Genomic DNA, 21,921 nt, shown 5'->3' with positions numbered 1-21,921 from the left:
TTTTTATTCCAAAATACAGCGACGTGGAACACTGGAGTAAACCGATGGGAAAGGCTGTGATCTTTAAAATAATCTTGCTACCTAGACTACTAAATGTCCTACAAAACACCCCATCCAAAATACCAAAGACAGTGTTCCAGGACATCAATAGCGAACTGTGATAACTCCTATGGGATGGGGATGGCTCCAGAATAGCTCTTTGTAAACTCCAGCAGGGAATATATGAAGGAGTGCTCGCAGTTCTGGATATTCGGAAATAAAACTGGGCCTCTCCACTGACATTAGTAAACAATTGGGCATTCACCGACCGCAGTGATCCATCCTTTAGAGCAGACCATTGGGCTATGGGAGATAGGGGATACCTTGCAGCATTATATCGTAGAAATAGGGAAAAACAGCTCCCTCCACACACGCAAACAGTAGTGCGAGCTTGGTGGGAAACGTCAAAACAAATAGGCATGGAAGGGAAATTGACGGGGAGAACTCCGTTGGGGGACCGTGACCCACTAAAGAAAGTGGGGGTTATACTACTTTGTAACATGTAAGTGAAAAGATGTTGTGAGCGATTGTTAAATAAAAAGAATATTTAAAAAAAAGATGGCACAAGCCTTTGCAATGCACTTAGAGCAATTATACCGATCCAGTCTCTGGTGCTCCACTGAGGTGGGGAAATTTGCAGGAGTTATCCTGACCCCACCTATCTAGAGACCATACTGTTCTACAAGACCAGAAACAAGAGATGAAGGAGGTTGTAGAAGCTATTAACTTAACAGCGGGAGAACCCCTGGGTCTAATGCACTACCACCATTCTTTAAATGCCTGAGTGGAAAGCTGGGTGATCCATTGACACACATGTAGTATGAGTCCCAGGCGAAGGGAGGCCTCCTGCGGGACCTCAGAACTGCAAGCATAGTACTCTTTCATAAAAAGGGATAAACCTCTGGAAGAGAGTGCCTTGTACAGACCTATGGCTAGTCACTTCTACAAAGTGATTGATAAATTAATAGCTATGGATCTGTCAGGTTTTATGCCTCACAGATCCAGTTGTTACAACCTCAGCTGCCTTCATAGCGCTCTGGCACGGTTGGATAACATACAAGAACTGGCAGAGAAAAGAGGTGCCCACTGTTCCCCTTACAGTTCACACTTGCAGCAAAGCCATTGGCATACAAGTTGAGTTGCAGCTCTCTAATCCATGGCCTCAGGTGGGGCCACTGGGGTAGGGTATAATATTCTTGTAAGCAGACAGTCTGCTCCTCTACTTGTTAGACCGTGAATGCTGTATTCCCAGAATACTTGAAATGCTACACACATTTGGGGAGCATGCAGGTGTGTATATTAACTGGCACAAATCTGTGGAGTTCCTGCTCACCTCCTGGCAACCTCTGGCAGAATGGGCTTGTCGGTTGCAATGGGCACAAGAAGGGTTCAGGTACCCGGGTATATTCATTACAAAAGACCCTAATGCCTTTATGCGTCACTATCTAAGGAGAATATTATACGATTACAAGGCGGACATCAAACATTGGCGAAATCTTCTGATTGTGTTAATTGGCAGGGCTAGGCTGCACTATATAAAACAATTGCTCTAATTAAACTTTAATATGTATTGCAGAATGTGTCCTGTGGGATACCTGGAAGTGTTTTTCTAAAAGTATAGTGTAATGAGGTCCCTTTTGTGGGGTGGAGTCGGGGCCTCTAGGACAGCATTGGCCACAATGATAAGAAGCCCATTTTAGGGAGGTATTGCCCTGTCTGGTTTGAAACTATGTTACTGGGTGTCCCCCACCTATTGATTGTGAATTACTGGCCTTTTTTTTTTTTTTTGATAACACATTTTATTGTCAGACTGCACATATGATGCAGGGCCCTGTACCCCAGGGACATCTGTAGGTTAAAAACATTACAGTATCTGAAAGGCAGTCGACATTTTTGGTTGCAAGCACAAACCGGCTAGTGTATAACCAAGCAATACGTAATAAACCTATCCCTAACCCCTCCCCACAGCCCCAGCCCCCCCCACCTCCCCTCCACCCCAACTTCGCCCAAAATCCATCAAGTTCTACCCACACGCAACGGTTGGAACAGATGAAAAACATAATAGCTGTATATGCACACCTGCCTCCCAGGCCCCTACGCCCCTCACTCCAGTACCACCCGCCCCTATCATCCCACCCCAGGAAGATCCTCTGGCTCCACAGGGGGTTCAAGGCACAAACCCCTATAGTCTGCCCAGCGCTTCCAGATTTTATAATGTTTCCGCGGGCACCCCCTGGCCACAAAGATCGGCTGCTCCAACCCCATACAAAAATCGAACCCCCTTTTCCAGACGGCTACTGACGGGGCCCGTGAATCTTTCCACCCTTTAGTAATGTCTCTCTTGGCCAATGTGAGGCCAAGTAGCATCAGGTGCCTTTTGTACAGATTGCCCCCCACCCCTTCCATTACGTGTAGCAGGACAAACTGTGGCGTATGTGGGAGCAACCATCCCAATACCTCGGCTAAACAGGCCAGGACCCCCCTCCAGAACCGATCTAGGGATCCACAACAAAAGACTGTATGTAAAAACGTCCCGTCCTCCCTGTTGCAGCGGAGGCACTCCGGTGAGGCGATCAGTCCCGCCCGCCAAAGCCGAACCCTGGTCAAGTATACTCTGTGTAAGTATTTAAATTGGATGAGACGGAGACGCATTGCTATGGCCGCACCCCTGGGGGCGGCCAGAGCCTCTCCAGTCTTTCTCCTCCAATTTGCCCACATCCCCCTCCCATATCTGCCGGAGCCTCTGCAGTGTGGGGGAGCAATGCATGACCAGTGACTGATAAATGCAGGATATCTTCTTCGTCTCCCATGAACACTTTCGCTTCCAACTGGCTAAACTCGAGGAGGGACTCCAAACCTTCCAGACTGGGGGACAGTGCATGCCGGAATTGGAGGTATCTGAAGAACTGGGAACGAGGATTGGTAGTAGGAAAGGATGTCCGAGGTCGCCAGCCCTCCACAATACTTGGAGAGGAAGCATGTGCATAATGCCACACGCACCGCTCCGCCCCTCCACAGAAACTGCCCTAGGACGGAGTTCACCAGCTGGAACCATCCGGGTGGTATTGGTTACGGGTTGTTTTGCAGCTGATATAACAGACGGGAGAGTGCCAGCATTTTAAAAATTGACTATCTTCCATAGATAGTAAGCGGCATATGTGACCAGGTCTTTAGATCTGCCCGAACTCGCTCCCACACCGGCACCAGGTTCCGCTCCCAGGAGACGGCCAGGACCTCCGACAGAAAACCCCCCAGATACTTGAGATACTTGAGAACCCCCCACCGCTGCTTGAAGTGAAGATACCCAATTACCCACTCGTGTCTGCTCCCCCAGCACCCATAACGTGGTCTTGCGAGGGTTCATGTAGAGCCCCGATGACTCCCCGAAGATCTGCATTATCCGCAGGAGACGCGGCCCGACCTATTGAGGTCCGTAAGAAAAAAGAGGACATCATCTGCATTTGTTGGACGGCCCCTGCGACCACTCAAACCCGCTCAACTGTGCATACATGTGCACCCACGCCGCCAATGGCACCATAGGCAAGGCAAATAGGTAGGGCAAGAGGGGCATCCCTGCCGGGTGCCATGCCGAATGGGAAAACTGGATGAAATCGCTCCCGCCACTCGAACCTGAGGCCGCCAAATCAGTGTAGATAAGATGCAGATCGCACAAGAATCGAGGCCCAAGGTTAAGCCGAGGCAGTAGCGCAAACAGATAGACCCAGCTCAGCGAGTCAAAGGCCCTGTCTATGTCGGCAAGAAGAAGTGCGGCCTGTTTCCCAGTACGCCGGACCGCCACATGCGCCCGTCGAATATTGTGCCTAGTGGCCCTTTGGGGCATACAGCCAGCCTGATCCGGGTGTACAAGCGCTGAGATATGAGGGAGAGGCCGGTTGGCCAACCCCTTGGCCAAGACTTTGGCTTCAACATTCAAGAGTGATATCGGGCGGTAGGAGGCATGGTGTTCTGGGGGTCGGCCCGGCTTGTGAAATACCACTACCTCTGCATGTCTCCAGTCCGGGGGTAGTCTGCCCTGTTCCCTGGCCGCCTCCAACGCCGCCCGATAGTGAGGGGCTAACTGTAAATGATATTTCTTGAAGACCTCAGGGGGGAATCCATTTGGATCGGGGGCTTTCCCTGAGTTGAGCTCGCCCAGGGCCGTGCCCAGTTCCTCATCCATCAGGGGGAGCGCCAACCGATCCCGCACCTCATCTGACACAGCTTTAGGAGGCAAATCTGCTATAAACTTGTCCACCATATATTCCGGTAGCCACTCCGTCGGAGCATATAAGGCAGCATGGTACGCAGCGAAGCTCTCCGCCAACTCCCCCGGATCCGTAAGTGGGGCACCCGCATCCTCAAGTATCCCTGGTAAAGTCTGCTCTTGGAAGGCCCCTTGACAGAGCCGATGCAGCATTTTGCCAGACTTATCCCCCAACTGACATATTCTACTGCGCGTTGCGAGCCAGATCTGTCGTGCCTCATCTAGTAGGAGGGCCGCGTAAGACTGTTGCACTAGGATTAGCTGACCCACCTCCTGACCCTCACCCGCCACGCGTCCCTGGCGCTCCAGCTCCTCAATATCTGCCTCGGCGCGTACTAGGTCCACCCGACGCTTCTTTCGGGCCGCCGCACACCAAGCAATATCTACCCCCGTAGTGTGGGTTTTAGTGCTTCCCATAGCATCCCGGCACTAGAGACGGAGCCCACATTCCTGACCAAGTAATCAGCCGTTGCCTACCTCATATGCCTCCTGTAGTCTTCCTGTTGCAGGTGCCACACTGAGAGGGGCCAACGAAATGGCTGTCTCCCTCTGCCTGTCCTTAGTGATATCCAGAACATCATTCCAGTCTCCTCCCACTGCCGATAGCGCGTCAGGGATATCTGCCCAGATCGCAAACAGTTTCTCGACTAGCGACCACTGCAAGGGGGGGCGGAGCGAAGGCGCAGCCCAACACCAGAGGGTCCTCCCCTACCATACCTTTAATAAACAGATATCGCCCCTGTGTGTCGGTCCATTGATTTGAATGGATGTAGGGAATTCTACGATGCACTAGAATGACCACACCCCTGGAACCCCTCGCAAAGCCCACGTGAAAGACTTTTTGAAAGCCATAGCGCTGCAAGCACAGGGCCTTAGTTCCTAATAGGTGGGTTTCTTGTAACAAAAGTATGTCAGCCCCAGCTCTTTTCGCTTGGCGTAACACCACTTCCCTCTTAATTTTATCTAAACCTGCACGCACATTCCAGCTGAGAATACGGAGGTTACCGTGGGACCCTGAGACATTATCCGTGCGGTTCGCCATCAGGAAACGGCCAAGGTCACCACACGAGCACCGGCCACTTCGGGCGTGCACAGAACAACTGTAGGGAACGTCTCGGGGTTGTACGACTCATGCCCAACAAACCCCCCCCCACCCCCAACAACTGATCCCCCCCCCCATGCCATACCTCAAATCGTTGAAGTACCTGCCTCGTGGCAAGGTTGGCCCCCGACCCCAACACGGTGCCCAAGAACTCCCATGCCAATGGATCCCCACCCCACAGCCCATAACTCCCAGGACCACCCACCAAACACAAGTATCAGACTGAAGGGGAATAAGCCCATAATGCAACTCCCTCCATCCAAAGACAGCAGACATAGATGTAAGCACCCTAGGAGGAACCACCAGATATCATTCTAATATCAGGAAATAAAAGTCAAGGGTTTACTGTTTCTTGCCCAGGAGCCGGGGTCCCCCGGGCCGAGGCCTCGCAGGATGCAGAGCGCATTCGGGATCGCCATTCCCCCCGTCGTCGTCCCCCCCCCCCCTCCGGGCGCGATCCTCAGGAGGATTTTGATTGTGCCTCACTCATAGAGGAATCCGAGACCCGCCCTGGCGGTGTGTGCACTCGCACCTTTATTGTCTCATCAGTCCACTTGAAGACTTCCTCCGGAGTATCAAAGAAATAGGTGCGTGATTGGAACACCACCCGCAGGCGGGCCGGAAACAGCAAGGCATAAGGGAGCTTGAGGTCCCTGAGACGGGCTTTAGCGGCCATGAACGACTGACGCTGCTGCCATGAACGACTGCCGCTAGGCGTGTTTAATCCGGGAAAATCAAAATGCGTCGGTTCTCATATAGCAGGGGTTCCATGGCTCTGGCCTGTTTCCGTATTGCATCGCGGTCACGGTTTTGCAATCACCGGCTGCGGACGGGCGCCTAGCGGAGGCTTCTGAATAAGAGTTCTGTGGGCCCGCTCTATCACGAAACACCGGGACATAGCGTCAGGGGGAGCCAGCTTTCCAGCCACTGAGTTAAGAAGCTGTCCATATTGCCTTTCTCGCAGCCCTACGGAAAACCGACAAAGCGCAGGTTGTTCCGCCGCTCCCTCCCCTCCGCATCCTCGGCCCGTAGCACCAGGCCCTTCTGAGTACTTTCCATACTGGCCACCTGGCGCTTCAGGGCCGCGACGCGTCCTCAACCCCCGAGATCAGGGTCTCGGCCTCCGTAATGCAGGATACGGCATTCCGTAGGTCCTGACGCAGTAGCATGACATCTGAGCCCACTGCGCCAATCTTGGCGTCCAACATGTCCCGGGACTGAGTGATTGCCGCCTTCAATACCGCATTGTCCGGCCCGGGCTCCTGCTGCCCCCCAGCTGCTCCTGTCCCACTGCCAGGACCGGTGGTCATTTATCAATGGGCCCATGTTTCGTGGCTCCACTATTGCCCTTGTCCCTCGTCATGCCCACCTGTAGCAGGCCACCTACCGACGTGGCTCAAGTCCGGCACACTGTCCCCACCGGATCTCACGCAGTGCAAACACCCCCAAGTCCAACTCTGGCCGCTCTCCACTGGAAGGCACCCTCGAACCAGGACCCGCAATCCACCTGTCATATGCCAGCACCCCCGATAGTCCTGCCAGGCACACCCCGCTCCATGCGCCTGTCTCTCTGCTAGGATTGGGCTGCAGGACACCGCACCAGCCCCTCCACCACTCAATTCACCTGTGCGCCCCGATCCAGCCGGCCCAGGGCTTCCTCCAGGCCAACGCCACCAGCAAGGCTGCCTCGTGGCCCCACCAAGCCCCACCATCCTGAAGCCACCTGGCCGGGTGGGCACCCCGTAGGCCCAGCCAACAAGAGAGGCCGTCACCAAGGGTGTCACCCCCGGCACCGTCCTCGGGCGGCGGCATCCCCGATCCCCGCCCCGGATCCGGCATCGGACCGGCGCCATCTTCGACGCCGATAGGTGAGCCCTTCACCGACGATCCGGCTCCATCATTTCTTCCTGACTTTCAGGAGATGGAGGACGAGGGGGATTGGGAGGGGTCTGAGGACCCTCTGGCACTGCAGTGCCAGTTGAGTCAGGACTGGGCGGACGAACTTGGGGAGGCCAGCGGTCTGGACACCTCGCCCGACACTGGTTTTGGCTCTCCTCCTTCCGTGGCTACGGAGGAGGGGGCTGCATACAGCGTGGTGTTGACTCGGGCAGCCAAGGCCTTGGCTCTTGAGCTCCCGGTTGCGGCCGTGAGGACTAACCTCCTCACTGAGGTCCTCAAACCGCAGGCAAGATCCTCGGAGCTTCTCCTGCCGTTCAACGAGGCCCTCACTGACGTTCTGTTGGGCACCTGGTCCAAGCCCTCCACAGGCCTCCCTGTGGATCGGAACGTGGCCCGACGCCACCGCCCGGCTCGGGGCGACCCCAGTTTCCTGTCCGCTCACCCCCACCCCTGAGAGCCTGGTGATCCAGGCCTCAACTTTCCAGACCGCATTCCCGACCGCCCCTCCGGATCGGGAATCCAAAAGGTACGACCAGTTTGGTAAGAAGCTGTTCTCCTCACTGAGTTTGGGGTTGAGGTCTGTCAACACCGCCTGCCTTTTGGGCCGTTACTCCCACTCTTGTTGGGATACGGTTGTGGAAGTGCTGCCGCAGTGCCCGGTGGAGGTCCAGGCATAGCTAACTCGCGGAGGGAAGGGACGCATCACGATATTCCATTCGGTGTGGGCTGGATACCACGGACTCGCTAGGCAGGACGATTGCAACGACGGTGGCAATTCGCCGCCACGCCTGGCTGAGGTCCACCAACTTTTCAGGCGATGTCCAACCATCCCTTATGGACATGCTCTTTGATGGCCGTCGCCTTTTTGGCGACAAGGCGGACAGCGCGTGGGAACGTTTTAAGGACTCCAGGGCTACGGCCAAGTCCTTGGGCCTCGGCCAACGCCAGCAGGCTTCCGCCTTTCGTGGCCAAGGAAGGGGCGCCCCCTCACGTCCGGCCGCAGAACCCATCTCAACGGTGCCGGGTGACACAGGCAAGGCCAGTCAACAACCGCCCCCTGAGCATCTGCCTCAAAATCCTCCTAGTCTGAGTTTCAGGCCCATTCAACGCCAGTGGGGGGCAGGGTTCGCCATCACCTCCTCCACTGGCGCTCCATCAGATCGGACAGGTGGGTGCCGCAAAACGTCCGAAGGGGCTACTCCCTCCCCTTCGAGGCGACCCCCTCCAACCATGCCACCGCAGTACCACCGCATGTCGGGGGATTACTTGCAACTTCTGCAGGAGGAAGTTATGGCCCTCTTGGCCAAGGGGGCCGTGGAACGCGTTCCTGGGCCAGAAGTAGGACGTGGGTGCTATTCCCACTACTTTCTGGTACCCAAGAAGGGCAAAGGGGACCTACGCCCTATCTTAGATCTAAGGAGCGTCAACGGCTTCCTCCGGAAGGAGAAGTTCAAGATGCTGACTTTGGCTCAGGACCTAGCTGCCATATAAGACTGGATGGTAGCGTTGGACTTGCAGGATGCATATTTCCACATCCCCATCCTGCAGGCCCACCGGCGTTAACTGCAGTTCACGGTAGGCCACGAGCACTTTCAGTTTACTGTGCTCCCCTTCGGCCTTACCAGCGCCCCACGGGTGTTCACGAAAGTGATGGCGGTGGTCGCAGCTCATCTGCGCAGATTAGGGGTTTCAGTCTTCCCCTATCTCGACGACTGGTTGTTGAAGGCGGGCTCGCCCCAAGCAGTCCTCTCCTACCTCCAGACTACGGCCGACCTCCTGCACTCGCTGGGGTTCTCCATCAACGTGCCGAAGTCACACCTGTGCCCCTCGCAGAAGCTCCTTTTCATCGGAGCGGTTCTGGACTCAGCACAGTTTCGGGTTTTTCCCCCCGAACAGTGGGTTCGGGATTTTCAGGCTCTGATTCCGGTCTTTCAGCCTTTATCCGAGTCTGAGTCTCGGTCAGGTTGACGCTGCGGCTCCTGGGGTTGATGTCCTCCTGCATCCTTCTGGTGCATCACGCTCGGTGGTGGATGAGGGCTCTGCAGTGGGACCTGAAGTTTAAGTGGGCACAGCATCAGGGCAACCTGTCCGATTGCGTCCGGATCGCGGAGGGCACTGCGAAACAGTTGCAGTGGTGGCTCACGGACCGCGATTGGGTCAGCGGCAGATCTCTCTCCCTTCCCCAACCGGAGCTCGTAGTAGTGACAGATGCGTCCCTCCTGGGATGGGGAGGCCACGTTGTAGAGAGGGAGATCAGAGGCCTGTGGTCTCCGGCGGAGTCCCGGCTCCACATCAACCTTCTGGAGCTGCGGGCGATCCAACATGCACTGAAAGCATTCCTTCCCTCTGTCCGGGGAAGTGTAGTGCAGTTGTTCACGGACAACACCACCGCCATGTGGTACTGCAACAAACAGGGCGGGGTGGTGTCGTGGACCCTTTGTCAAGAGGCTCTGTGCCTCTGGACATGGCTGGAACACCAGTTCATCACTGGGGCATGATGGATCACGAATGGTGTCTGAACTCGGATGTGGCGCAAGGTCTCTTTCAGCAGTGGGGAGAGCCTTGGTTAGATTTATTCGCCACCTAAGAGAACGCGCAATGTCATCAGTTCTGCGCGTTGGAATTTCCAAGGTAACACTCGCTCAGCGACGCTTTTCGTCACGAGTGGAGCTGCGGTCTGTTCGCCTTTTCGCCTATACCTCTTCTGGTCAGGCGAGACCGGGCCCAATTCATCCTTGTGGCTCCGGACTGGGCACGAAGATACTGGAATCCCAAGCTACTCAGCATGTCAGTCGATCCCCCGATTCGTCTGCCTCTTCAGGAGGACCTTCTGTCGCAGCAGCAGGGGACGGTCCTCCACCCGAACTTGTCCTCCATGCGTGGAGATTGAGCTGCGGCAGTTGAGGCCATTTGACATGCCTCCTGAAGTCTGTGATGTGATTCTGGCAGCTAGGCGTCCCTCCACAAAATCGGTATACGCCAGCAGGTGGAACAAATTTGTGGCATGGTGCACAGCAAAGACTGTGGATCCTCTCTCGGCCCCCCTTTCAGAGGTTCTCCTCTTCCTTCTTTCTGTTGCACATCAGGGCTCGGCTCTGGGCACTCTTAAGGGCTACCTCACTGCCATTTCTGCCTTCTTGAGGCTTCCTAATCAGCCCTCTCTTTTCAAGTCCCAGGTTGTAAATAGATTCTTGAAGGGCATCACGCACATGTTTCCTCCCGTTCCTTTCGTGATGCCTCAGTGGGACTTGAACCTTGTTCTAACCTATCTGATGTGCACTCCTTTCGAGCCACTTCACAATTGCCCTCTTCGTCTTCTGACTCTCAAGACGGCATTCCTGGTTGCCACCACCTCTGCCAGGAGAATGAGTGAGCTCCAGGCTCTATCTTCTAAGCCTCCTTTCCTATCTGTCCATCCGGACAAGGTTGTTTTAAGAATGCGTCCTTCTTTCCTGCCCAAGGTGGTTACGGCCTTTCACATCGGGCAGTCCATCACCTTGCCCACCTTTTTTCCGCATCCCTCGAAAGAGGAAGAGAGGCTCCACCGTCTGGACTCAAAACATGTGCTCTCTTTCTACCTTGATCGCACACGCCAGTTCCGGTTGGATGACCAGCTCTTTGTTGGTTACGTGGGCGCAAAGAAGGGATGGGCGGTGCAGAAACGGACCATCTCTCGGTGGGTTGTGTTGTGTATCAAGGTCTGTTACTCCTTGGCTAAAAAGGAGCCCCCTGTTGGGCAGAGGGCCCATTCCACTCTGGCCACGGCGGCTACTACTGCCCTAGGTCGAGGAGTCTCTTTCTAGGACATCTGTCAGGCAGCTACGTGAGCCTCGCTGCACACGTTTGCTAGACACTACTGCCTGGACAGCCAAGTCCGGGGAGATGGCCTTTTCGGCCGTTCCGTTCCGTAAGAAAAAGTAGTTAGTGTTAGATTCCTTACCGCCCCACCCATCCTCTCCGTTCTGCGGACCGATATCTAGGGTTAAGGTATTTCCCTTTAAGGGCCCTAGTTTTATGGCACCAGTGTCGGTCCTTGGCATGGCTCTGCGTTCCTGGCGCGGAAAGCTATGTACAAGAACTGACAGCGCGCGAGGGCGGCGTCTAAGTACTCTGACAACGTCATCCCGGCGACCACGACGCCGATGACGGACGCGGAGCCGCAGATGACGCCTACCGACGTGCAGGGGTACTGCTATGCAAAATTTTCCGGATCCAGTCTGACACCTGGGGATATTCTAAGGTAAGGAATCTAACAGTAACTACTGTTTCCTACAGATATATCGTTAGCGAAGGTAAGTAACTTTTGCTGCTCAGCCAAGGCGATGCATTGGTTCTGAGATGCAACGTGACTGCAGTGCGGGATCCTGATGCATCGATGGTACATCAAGTCACACGTAAGCTCCCATTGTATGTGGATGTCTAGGGGAAATACACAAAACCCTGCTGTCACCCACCCCAGACATGATCAGATACAGGCTGCAAGTACCAAATGGTAAAGTAAGAAAATGTCAACTTAAAAGCGCCATTTTCAGAATTGAGATTCTAGAGACACCAGACTAGAAGGGTTAATCTCTTCCCAATTGAGAATTATACTTCTAAAATGTAATAAGGTAATTGTAGAATTTAAAAGATGCAGGCTCACATCAAAGTAGGTTTGAAGGTAGGTTTATTCTCCATGGAAGTTCCCAGTGGCTCTAGCTTCCTGGTTGTCTTGTGTTCCAGAAATTGATTAGTTAGTGGTCCCCACTTTGTACTGTTTAGTTCCTCAGCCACCACCCACTCCCAATACATTTTTTTGACAATTTGTATGTGCGGTGGTGATTGGGAAACCCAAAATTCTGTCATTCCTAGACTCATCACTAGCTGTTTTAATTTATTGAGCCACTTTATTTTTTTGTACCCATTCAAATTGATCAATTCATCCAACACCAAGGCATATTTAGCCAATTCTGGTGTCCTTCTTAGGCTCACCCAGAACAGCAAGGGGCGGAGGCGTACTATATCCACAATTGATCTCTTGCCCAAATCGTTATAAAGGGGTTTTAGGGGGGTTGAATAGGGGAGCGATAGTAGGTCTCTCACAAACTTGTTCTCAGCTCTTACCAAATCCATTGTATTCTCACCTCCCCACAGTTCAGAACCATAAACCGCCGCAGCTAGCGCCTTTCCCTACTAATGGATAGGCGCTAATTCCTCAGAATTACTCCAGAAACCCTTTTAAGATTCAGGAGCATGTTTGCTAAATGGGAATCCCATTTCATACTATTACATAGCCTGACTCCCAGATAGTCAAATTCTTCGACCACCTCTAAAGCAGCCCCATTTAGGGTAAGATGGACATATGTATTAAAAGGGACGTGTTGGGCCTGGTAAAAGGTTTGTTTTGCCAGGTCGAAATGGCAGTGTAAACTGCATACATAGGCTCTGCAGTAGCAGGCTTGAAACATAGAGGTCTACCGCTGTGGGTGGCACAATAAGTGCTGCAGGCCCACTAGTAGCATTTAATGTACAGGCCCTGGACACATGTAGTGCACTTTACTGTGGACTTATAACTAAATTAAATATGCTAATTGGGGTTGAGCCAGTATTACCCTGTTTAGGGGAGGAAACACAAGCACTTCAGCCCTGGCTAGCAGTCCTAATACCAGCAAAACAAGGTCAGAAATGTGGTGGAGAAAGGCAAAATGTTGGGGGGGGGGGGCGTCCTAAGGCAGTCAGGTCCTGGCACGTGGGTTCTCTCAGAAAATTGTCAAAATTTGAGCCCAAGGCAGGTGGAGTCTAGTAAAATTGTCTGAGAACGTCCTGGAATGATGGGAAGGTGTTTGTTTGCTTGATCTTGTATATGGACAATGATACATAGTTTGACGCAAGGGAGGGAGGTGTGTTTTAATGAAATAATTTAATAGATATTGATTGTGGTCATTGGTGATCGCGCCTGTAATTGCTGCAACAGGAAACTCCTGATGTACTTAGCACTATGAATCATGCACTCAGACAATGCCAATGAGTGTTGGTTTGTTCGTTATCTTTTCTTTTAGTTTTTATCATTGAAAACTCAATAAAAACATGGTTAAAGCTGAGATATGTTAGCCTTGAATGAAGAATGAAGTTCAAAGCACATTCACCTCATTGTCTGAAGTTTGGGTATTTACAATCCAGTTAATATGCTGTTAGGCAGACAGTGCTGCATTGCAATGCTGGTTTGTTAAAACTGATCAAGGCAAGGAGTAATGTTACCAGTTACTGCCAACCTGATGATGTACACTGTTTCATGCATGTGAAGCTATGAAAGATATCAGTGCGACAAGACTTACAGGTTTGTACCATCATCTTCCCAACATAAGGTCTAAGAAGGATCCTCTGCAGATCTCATGCATAAGTATCTCTCATAGACTAAGATGCAATCCTCCACCCTACCAATATTATTAACTACAAAGCGTACACAGTTGTACTTGGAAATCTGATCTATGGTGGCCTGTATTATAATGCCAGCATGTTACTACTCCCTACTGCTATTTGTAAATTCACAAGAATCACTCCGACTAGCTACAGGAAGTGATCCAAGCATGTATGTATATGAAAGATTCCTATGGCTCAAGAGTGTAGTTACAGGTTTGTACGTTTTCTTTCCTATGATCAGGTCCCAGAAGCAATCCTACTTAGCACATGTGCCCATCCAACTCTTTTAATTCCTCTCATCTTTACACATAGGCATACCGTATAGAAATCATTCTCTAAATTATATGTAATTTCCCCCAAAATAAAGTGGCACAACACAAATGTGCTACTTGTATGCCTCAGCTGGATTTAAAGTATTTTTTATTTACGAAATTGTGTAAGATTTTCTTTATTTATCATACACTTATGCTAAAGGAGAAATTGCAGGGCTATATGCAAAATGTTTCCTAAACATAACTTTGACACCGGATGTATTTCAGTTGTTTCAGATATGAGAAACACTCCGAATTGTAAAGCCTTTGTAATTATGGCTGGCGGATTGTTTCATAACTTGTATTGGTCTGTGTTCCACATTAATAGAGAAACTGAAATTGAAAACAGAAGTGGCAATTTTGGGTGGATGCCGTAATGGTTGTCTTGCTTACATGTCTGCCTGTTTTTCCTGCATTCTGGGAAAGTCTTATCACATTCTAAACACTGCTTTCTTGTTACAAATTCTAAAACTATTACCAGGTTGAACATACTGTGTAGCAGCAACTCATTGCTCAATAAATTGTTTTCCTGTGCTGCCTCGTCTCCTATTGAGATTTTTGTCCTTCTGTTCCAAAGGTGGGATTCCGTAGTGAGAACCTCTTGGGAAAGGACGAAGAACATGCTACCAGCCTAATAATGTTAGTCTCCATGAATTCAGTTCATGGATGCACACATACATCTCCATTTGCTAGGTTCATACCTCACATGTCCAGCTGTTCTTCTCATTATAATTTTATTACCTTAAACTGAGGTGTGGCTGATCCTATAGGCATGGCTTAACAGCATGTGCTTGTCAGGCAGAGATCTCTGACTAACATGGCGATTCTTCAAATAAGAAATAACATGTTCAAGGTTTGAATCCATGGAGAAGTATAATTGATAGAAAGTACTGATGCTGCTACTTGGGCAATGTGCTCAAAAAGAGTGAAGTGTGCTTGTTCAGCATCACCGCATTAAGTGAACTTTGTTTCATCATCTTCAGCTGTAATCTGCATTTCTAAGTTACATCGACATTAATTTTGTTAAATTCATGCTTGATCAGTAAACGTTGCAATCTGGTTTTGTCTAAAAGTAAATAAATCAATAAATGACATCATACATAACATAGGAAGCTGAGCTCTGTGCTGTCACATTTAATTAGAAAAATATATATATAACAAATATGTCTTAGGGTAAATCTAGTTTTCAGCAAACATTTATACAATGATCACAAACCCCCATATCCGCATACTTTTCATATTTGATTTTGAAAGCTTACTATGATCAGATAGGAGAAATCTTTACAGGTTCTCAAACATCGATATAAGTTGCTTGCAGATGAATGCATGACAATTTTATCTCTGGAAGCCTTGCTTCCTTACGCGCATTTTGGGAATCTTCAGTGTTATATTTTAAAATGAGTACTTGGTTTTATTTTCATGATTTATTTTGTTTTTGATTATGACTGGGAAGTAAAAAGTGTGGTTTGGTTTTGCTGTTTCAGAGTGTCTTACCTCCTTCCCAAGATGAAAACTCCAGAGAAAAGACACGTCCTCCGTCTACCAGCATCTCAAGGCAGCAGCAGCAACTGCAACAACAGAGAAGTAAAACATACATATCATGGCCTTCCTCAGGTTAGAAAACTGCATCAAAACAGTGTTGAACTTTGGAGATTGTAGTCTGCCATCCTTTTCATTTACTATAGTGAAATATGATCTTCTGCCTTAGGTGGTGACTTGGGAGTAGTTATGCCTTTGCGAAGTATGTCCGATCATGACCAGGAATTTGAAAAAGAGGTAATGTAGAATTTACTGTATCTCTTAAACAACTAAACTAATCTGCTACTTCAAACATTGGTGTAATTTACGCTAAAATATTAGTGAGCTCTCCTCTGCTTCAAATGTGTCCATCTAATCTAGTTTCTAGATTTGTCACTGTTGCTATGTTGTAGAGTCCTCATCTTTTTTGATGAGTTACATGTTCACTGTTACCCCACTTTTTTCCTTTCTTACAACCATGACTTGTATTTGTTCAGTTTATTCCTAAAATGCTTTATTTTTTTTTATTTGACTTGCTTTTAAGTTTTGTACAAAATAGCAAAACAGAATCAGCTGTGCAGGTTTTCAAATTGCCTCTTGACAGAGCTGAGCCCGATTCCAAAGTCCCGGGTGCATGTCTGCTCCTGTAGACGACTCTTAGGTTTTACATAGGTTTCTGTCTTTATAGGGATTTTCAAAAAAATCCAGAAGTATTTCAGGAGTCTGACAGCTAAAGGTGTCCTGCAGTGCTCAGAGACTTTTTGATGCAGAGTTTACAACTGGTACTAATTTCTGCACGAGACAATGAGGTGGAAATGCACATAAGCAGATCTAATCTTGCTCTCTCTCTAAAGGGGTAAATAGTTTTCCTATATAAAAACCTTTTTCCAATACTACTTTTAAATATAAATAAATGGGTGTGTTTGCTACGTTTCTCATTCTGGAAAGGCAGTGTTCTTATGCATGTCACATGAGGAAGTTTCAGTACATATCCAGTATGGGAAACTGCCTGTAAGATATACTTACATACCCTAAAATGTACAAGTTTGTGGGTGCTCATCTACTTCTTAAGGTTCTTTCACCCAACTACCCTCCCCCCTAACATAATCTCATCAATAACCTTATGAATGAAGCAGTTCTGGCACAGTTGGTGATTCTCCATATCTGTAAGCAGAAAGAATAAATCAATAAATTCCACCAATCTAATTATGTGAATCAGGATGTGGAATGTAAATTCACGTTGTGCCTTTTTGTGGATACAAGTTTCACATAGATAAGCAAACACATTGGTAACTTGAGTCTCTTCTGTTTTTTGCTATGGGTAGGCTAGAAACTCAGCCCCCTACATTGGATTGGTGGTTATTCTATGTGATAACAGACACATCCCTTTATTGGAAACATTCTCTACTCTAGCCTGTCTTCTGATTATCTCTGTATATTCTCACAAACCAAAGCTATGTGTATATTAAATGCTGAGCTATTTCAGCATTGCTCTTCCCAGATGTGTACAGCTATGGGAGTGTGTTGAAGAAATAGCAACCTGCTTAGAGGGGTAAAGGGGGTAAACATAATGTTGGCCCACAACTATCTATACATGCACTATCCTTCCTTTGCAATTGTCAGATGCTAGCCTGCACTGGGTCTGTGGTCTACCAGAACTGAGGAAAAAGCAGGTATGACTCTTGGAAACAAAATTAAACCAAAGGGGGAAGGGTGGGACTTAAAGCGAGAAACAGTAGCATTTCCATTGGACTGGATCATCATTTATACCAAGGTCTGCTCATGATGAATGCTTCTTAAGAAAAGGTTGAAAAACAATTTAAGAGGTTGGTATAATTTTGTGTGATAGACATGATTCTCTGCCAAAGAAAATCTGCCTACTCCAAGATCTTTCCCTTAGTCAGACTTGCAGGATGGTCTTCCGAAAGGCCTTACACTCTAAATAAGATAGCTAATATTTGTCACTAGAAACAAATTCCATTGCTGCTTGTGGAATGGAGCCAAGATTGGGATATACTGGTGCGGCTGATCATTGGTTCAGCAAGGATAGTAAACATAAGGCTGGGAATAATAATCAAAGTAAATTATGTTGGTTCTTTCTATGGCATATTTCACTCAAGCCAGAACTAATTAGAAAGAAGCAAGACAGATTTAGCCTACCTTAGTGGGCTATTAAAAAGCCCTATTATGTGCCCAAGCTGAAGGCTGGGGCCAGTAACAAGGGATCAGTACTTAGGTGGCCCGAACATTCCCCAATATGAAGGCAGAATTATGCAATTTAAAGTAGCCTGCAAGAAGATACTGTTTTAAATTCCTCCTGCTCTAAGGCATCTTGCCCTTCCTTTCTATCACCTCTGTGCTATGCATGTCACTTGCTGCGGTGGCCACTCAAGGCTCTAGTGGTAACTAACTTTAATGGGTGGGAGGTATAGAACAAGGATAGGAAGATCTCCACAGCCCAGCCTTTCCATTAGCTCTGGTTAATGTTTGTGTAGGCAGCAGGAGTGTCGTAGGTGTGAAGGCTTCATTCTCCTCCTTCCTTGAGCTTGGACTGCTACTGCTTGACGGGCGGTTGGGACCATGGGAGAAGGAGGGGAGAAGACTGCTGTTTTCCCCTGATCCCTTGAGCTTCACTCTTTCTCAAACCTTGCACAATCCTAGACATCGTGATTAGAGACAGGAGAGATTGAGGGGCTGAGCATGTGGATTAAGCCAGTGCTATGTAGAGGTGAGGGGTCCTGAACTGCTGGTTGTAGCCTACTCCCATTGTTTATCATGGAGTTCTCAATGTTCCAGTAGTCTAAAAAGAAGCACTGCACTAAATTAAAGACCTGAATGGTCTCCCCAACCCTACAAGGAGTCTCCTTGAAATGCTGTGCCTTGAGAAAAAAAGGGGAGAGAGGTGCCATAGCTTACTAATCCTTCCTCTCTTATATAGTATTCACAAAAATTAGTGAGCACAAGACAATAATAATAGATGAGGTGTAGTCCTACTTGGACAATGGAGAATCCCCTGGTTTGGAAAGACAGCCCTCACCCAGTTTGTTTCAAGCTTCATCATTGGGTTTTTTCTCACACCCAAAGCACCAAGCAGTGTTTGAGTGGGCTCAGACATTAAGTGAGAGCACAGGATATTTATACATATGGATCAGAAAAGTAGATACACCAATTAGGTAAAACTTCCTAGGGCTCAAGCCCCACATCCACTTCATCCAGTGCTACCCTGACAGGGTTAAAAGAAGAAGAAAAGTTGTGATGGTAATAGAATGTTATCACACTACCATCCTCATATTAAAAATGTCAACATGTTTTGGCTTATTCCTTGTACCCAAACAGATCAGCTGTCATCATCAGGACATAGAGAGCCATACATTTCTGTCATATCCTTAAAGTCAAACAGTAAGATATGTGGGCAAACAACAAAACACAATAGTAACGAAAAAATATTATTAGGTGTTTAATGATTTGTCCCTGGTATTTTTCTGTGCAATACAGGTACAGTCTTATCCCGGGGAAAGGGAGGGAGCAACTCTGTGTAGTCATACATTCGTCAAGGGAAGACCACCACCAGCCGTGGCAGTGTCAGGGCTGTTCTTCTTTACTGAGGATCTCTTTCATCAAAGTAGAACTACACCACTTTTATTATTTATTTTTCCTCACTAATTGTTGCATATTTTATATGACACTAATGCACACATTAAACATGTTGTACCATTGACTCGATTTCCATTACCTGTTGTGAAAGGTCAGAAGAAAGGGGTGCAGGGTGACCTGCATACTAAGAATTGCCTTGCTGGTCCATTATGATGTTCAGGTTTATGTGTGCACACATACTGGTGTGGTTGTACATAATTAGCCTAGAAATGGTGGCATGAATAGAATGTCATACCAGGCTATCCGATTGTGTAGATCTGGATGTGCATATGTTTCTCTGAATCTTACATTGTATTTCTTTTGTCAAACAGCCTGATTCCGATTCCACAAAACACTCCACTCCCTCCAACAGCTCAAACCCAAGTGGCCCTCCCAGCCCAAATTCTCCTCATAGGAATCAACTGACACTGGATGGACTGGACCAGTCAACTTGCGATGCATAGCACTTCATTCGTGTCAAGGATTGGGATGATGAGGGTGTTTTACAAGTGCAAGAGAGTTTTATTTTGGACTATTGTGCCAAGAATTATGCTGTTCTCTGGTATTGCACATGGAATATGCTGAATTCTGATTCCACTTACTAAAGATTAAAATGACAAGATCATGCTCTTCACCCACCCATAAAGCTTTCTTATGCAAAGCTGTTCTTTGTTCCCAGTTGTGATTCTAGGACCAATCTTTAATGCTCCAGAGGGACATGTTTTATGTTTTTCAAATCTACAGACATCGGAAGAAACTTTACTCTTTATGGTGCTAATGAAGCTAAAAGAAAAGCTGTTCATTACTTATATTAATGCTACCTAGCACCTAAGAAACATTTTTCATAGCGTACACGATGTAATGTCGTTTTGGCAAGGAATCCTTTTGGGCTGAATTTGGACCACTGATTGGGAAATACAAGTTGATCAAAATAGATTTGGAGATAAAAAAAAAATTCCTTTTCCTGTGACTATATCCTACATCTTTAGAAGAGTGATTGGAAGCTGTGAAATGCTGCCTGCATCTACATCATCGCGAAATGATTTTGAAAGAGTTTCTAGTTGGAGGCCTTTTCTCATTTAGCCGTTAAATATTCAGGACATACTCGTGTCTTATAGCAATGCTTAGTCTTGTGAGTGAGTGTGTGTATAAATGTTCATGAATCATTCTGCCCTTACGCTGCTAAAGAATATTTTGAAATCCTTAATGATCATGACCATTAGTTTGGGTTGATAGAAGGTCTGTAAATATGCCATTTGAAAGAGATCATCATAGCCTTTTCTCTGTTGCTGCAGAATAGCATCTCTTGTTTGTCAGTGTTAAGACGCGCTACATGTTTAGTTAGGAGTTAGACATGTAGAACCTAGACAAACATTGTCTGTCTAATTTATGGGTCTTCTACCACACTACAGCATTTGTCTGATTAGTAACCAAAGTGGAACATGAAGAACATACAAACAAGGGTGCTGCTTTTTTCCGTCATTGTATCTACACCTGCATGAAGACACCATGATTAAGTGCGTAGTGATCATGTAGAGTAAAAAAATGCACAACATACTTGTATATTTTTCCGTCACGCAGGGACATGCCTCTGTGTATATTTAATCCCATGCTTCCATGTATTATACGTTTAATAATCCACGATCTGTGCCCATATTTCATTAAAGGTTTGTAATTATTTACATGGCTGGCATATCCAGTTTTTCATTGTCACACTAGTGTGCCTTCTGTGCCAATTTTATGACAATTTGGTGTCATTTATTTAAAATTTGGTTTAATGGGCTATTAATGAGATACCAATAGTTAATGTTCTTTTCTGAAACACTGTATAGGACTTGCACTTATTTTTAATTTTTAAAAGAGTTCTAGTCAGCATTTAATCTGGTTCCATTAAGTGTTTGACAGTATGTGCTCTTTATTTCTGAGATTATCGTTGAAGGGGCTCACTTGGAGCTGGACACTACTGCATTTGGGTTTTTTCTGATTTTTACTTTTTTAATGTAAGTCAGAGTCTTTTTAATTATTGAATTGTGAGAACATGTTGAGCAATTGACCTGTTTAATAAAGCAGAAGAGGGAGGTTTTAAATTCAGTGTCTTTCTTGACATATTAAAACATTTGAAATTAATGTTTTGTTTCTCGTGGGAAATTGTTCTTATTTTGAAAAAGCTATTCACATGTTCCATCAATTACAAGACTGTTGTATCCTTTGTACAGAATGATTTTGTTTATTTTTCATTAAATGACACCTCATACCTTTGTATGCCATTGCATTAACTTACCTTATGATTGCTTACCTACACACATTTTAATGTAGCTTCATTATTTAAATTGCATCTAGGATCGCACTTAATTTTATTCAGTGTTCTACTACTTGGATCACAATTGATTCTACTCAGTGTGTTCTCTGGTGAACCAGCAGCATCTTTTGTTGGGAAGCCATGGTACACAATGCAGCCAGTTTACTGTAGTAGTTGAGAATGGCCACCAGCCCACCGACGGAAGGGCTTCCAGGAAGAAACAAGGTTTACAACCATATTTCATGAGGATTATTCAGCTCCGGAATCATTGAATTAATGGGAGAAATTGAGCAGTGTGAATAGCCTTTAACTTCTTACAAATTACATTTGTTCAACCAATTGAAAAAAAATGTAAAAGAAAATCAGAGATTGTAAAAAACTGGTGTGGAAATGGATAACATATGACTGTTTAAATGGAAGAGATTAGGTGTGTATGTGTTTCGGAGAGATGCTTCTA

At 47.6% G+C, this 21,921-nt stretch overlaps 1 protein-coding gene across 1 annotated transcript in view; it reads left to right on the top strand.

Annotated features, from left to right (window-relative positions):
- Positions 1 to 21,419, top strand: part of CDC42BPB (CDC42 binding protein kinase beta) — a 709,648-nt gene extending 688,229 nt beyond the window's left edge. The window contains exons 35-37 of the mRNA XM_078660224.1: positions 15,499 to 15,628; positions 15,723 to 15,790; positions 19,498 to 21,419. Coding sequence (XP_078516350.1) covers positions 15,499 to 15,628; positions 15,723 to 15,790; positions 19,498 to 19,629 — 330 coding nt within the window. The 3' untranslated portion in view covers positions 19,630 to 21,419. The remainder of the gene's footprint in view (positions 1 to 15,498; positions 15,629 to 15,722; positions 15,791 to 19,497) is intronic.
- Positions 21,420 to 21,921: the final 502 nt, after the last annotated feature.

This window comes from Lissotriton helveticus, chromosome 9, assembly GCF_964261635.1.
Source record: "Lissotriton helveticus chromosome 9, aLisHel1.1, whole genome shotgun sequence".
NCBI lineage: Eukaryota > Metazoa > Chordata > Amphibia > Caudata > Salamandridae > Lissotriton > Lissotriton helveticus.
This window is presented reverse-complemented; position numbering and strand designations above follow the sequence as displayed.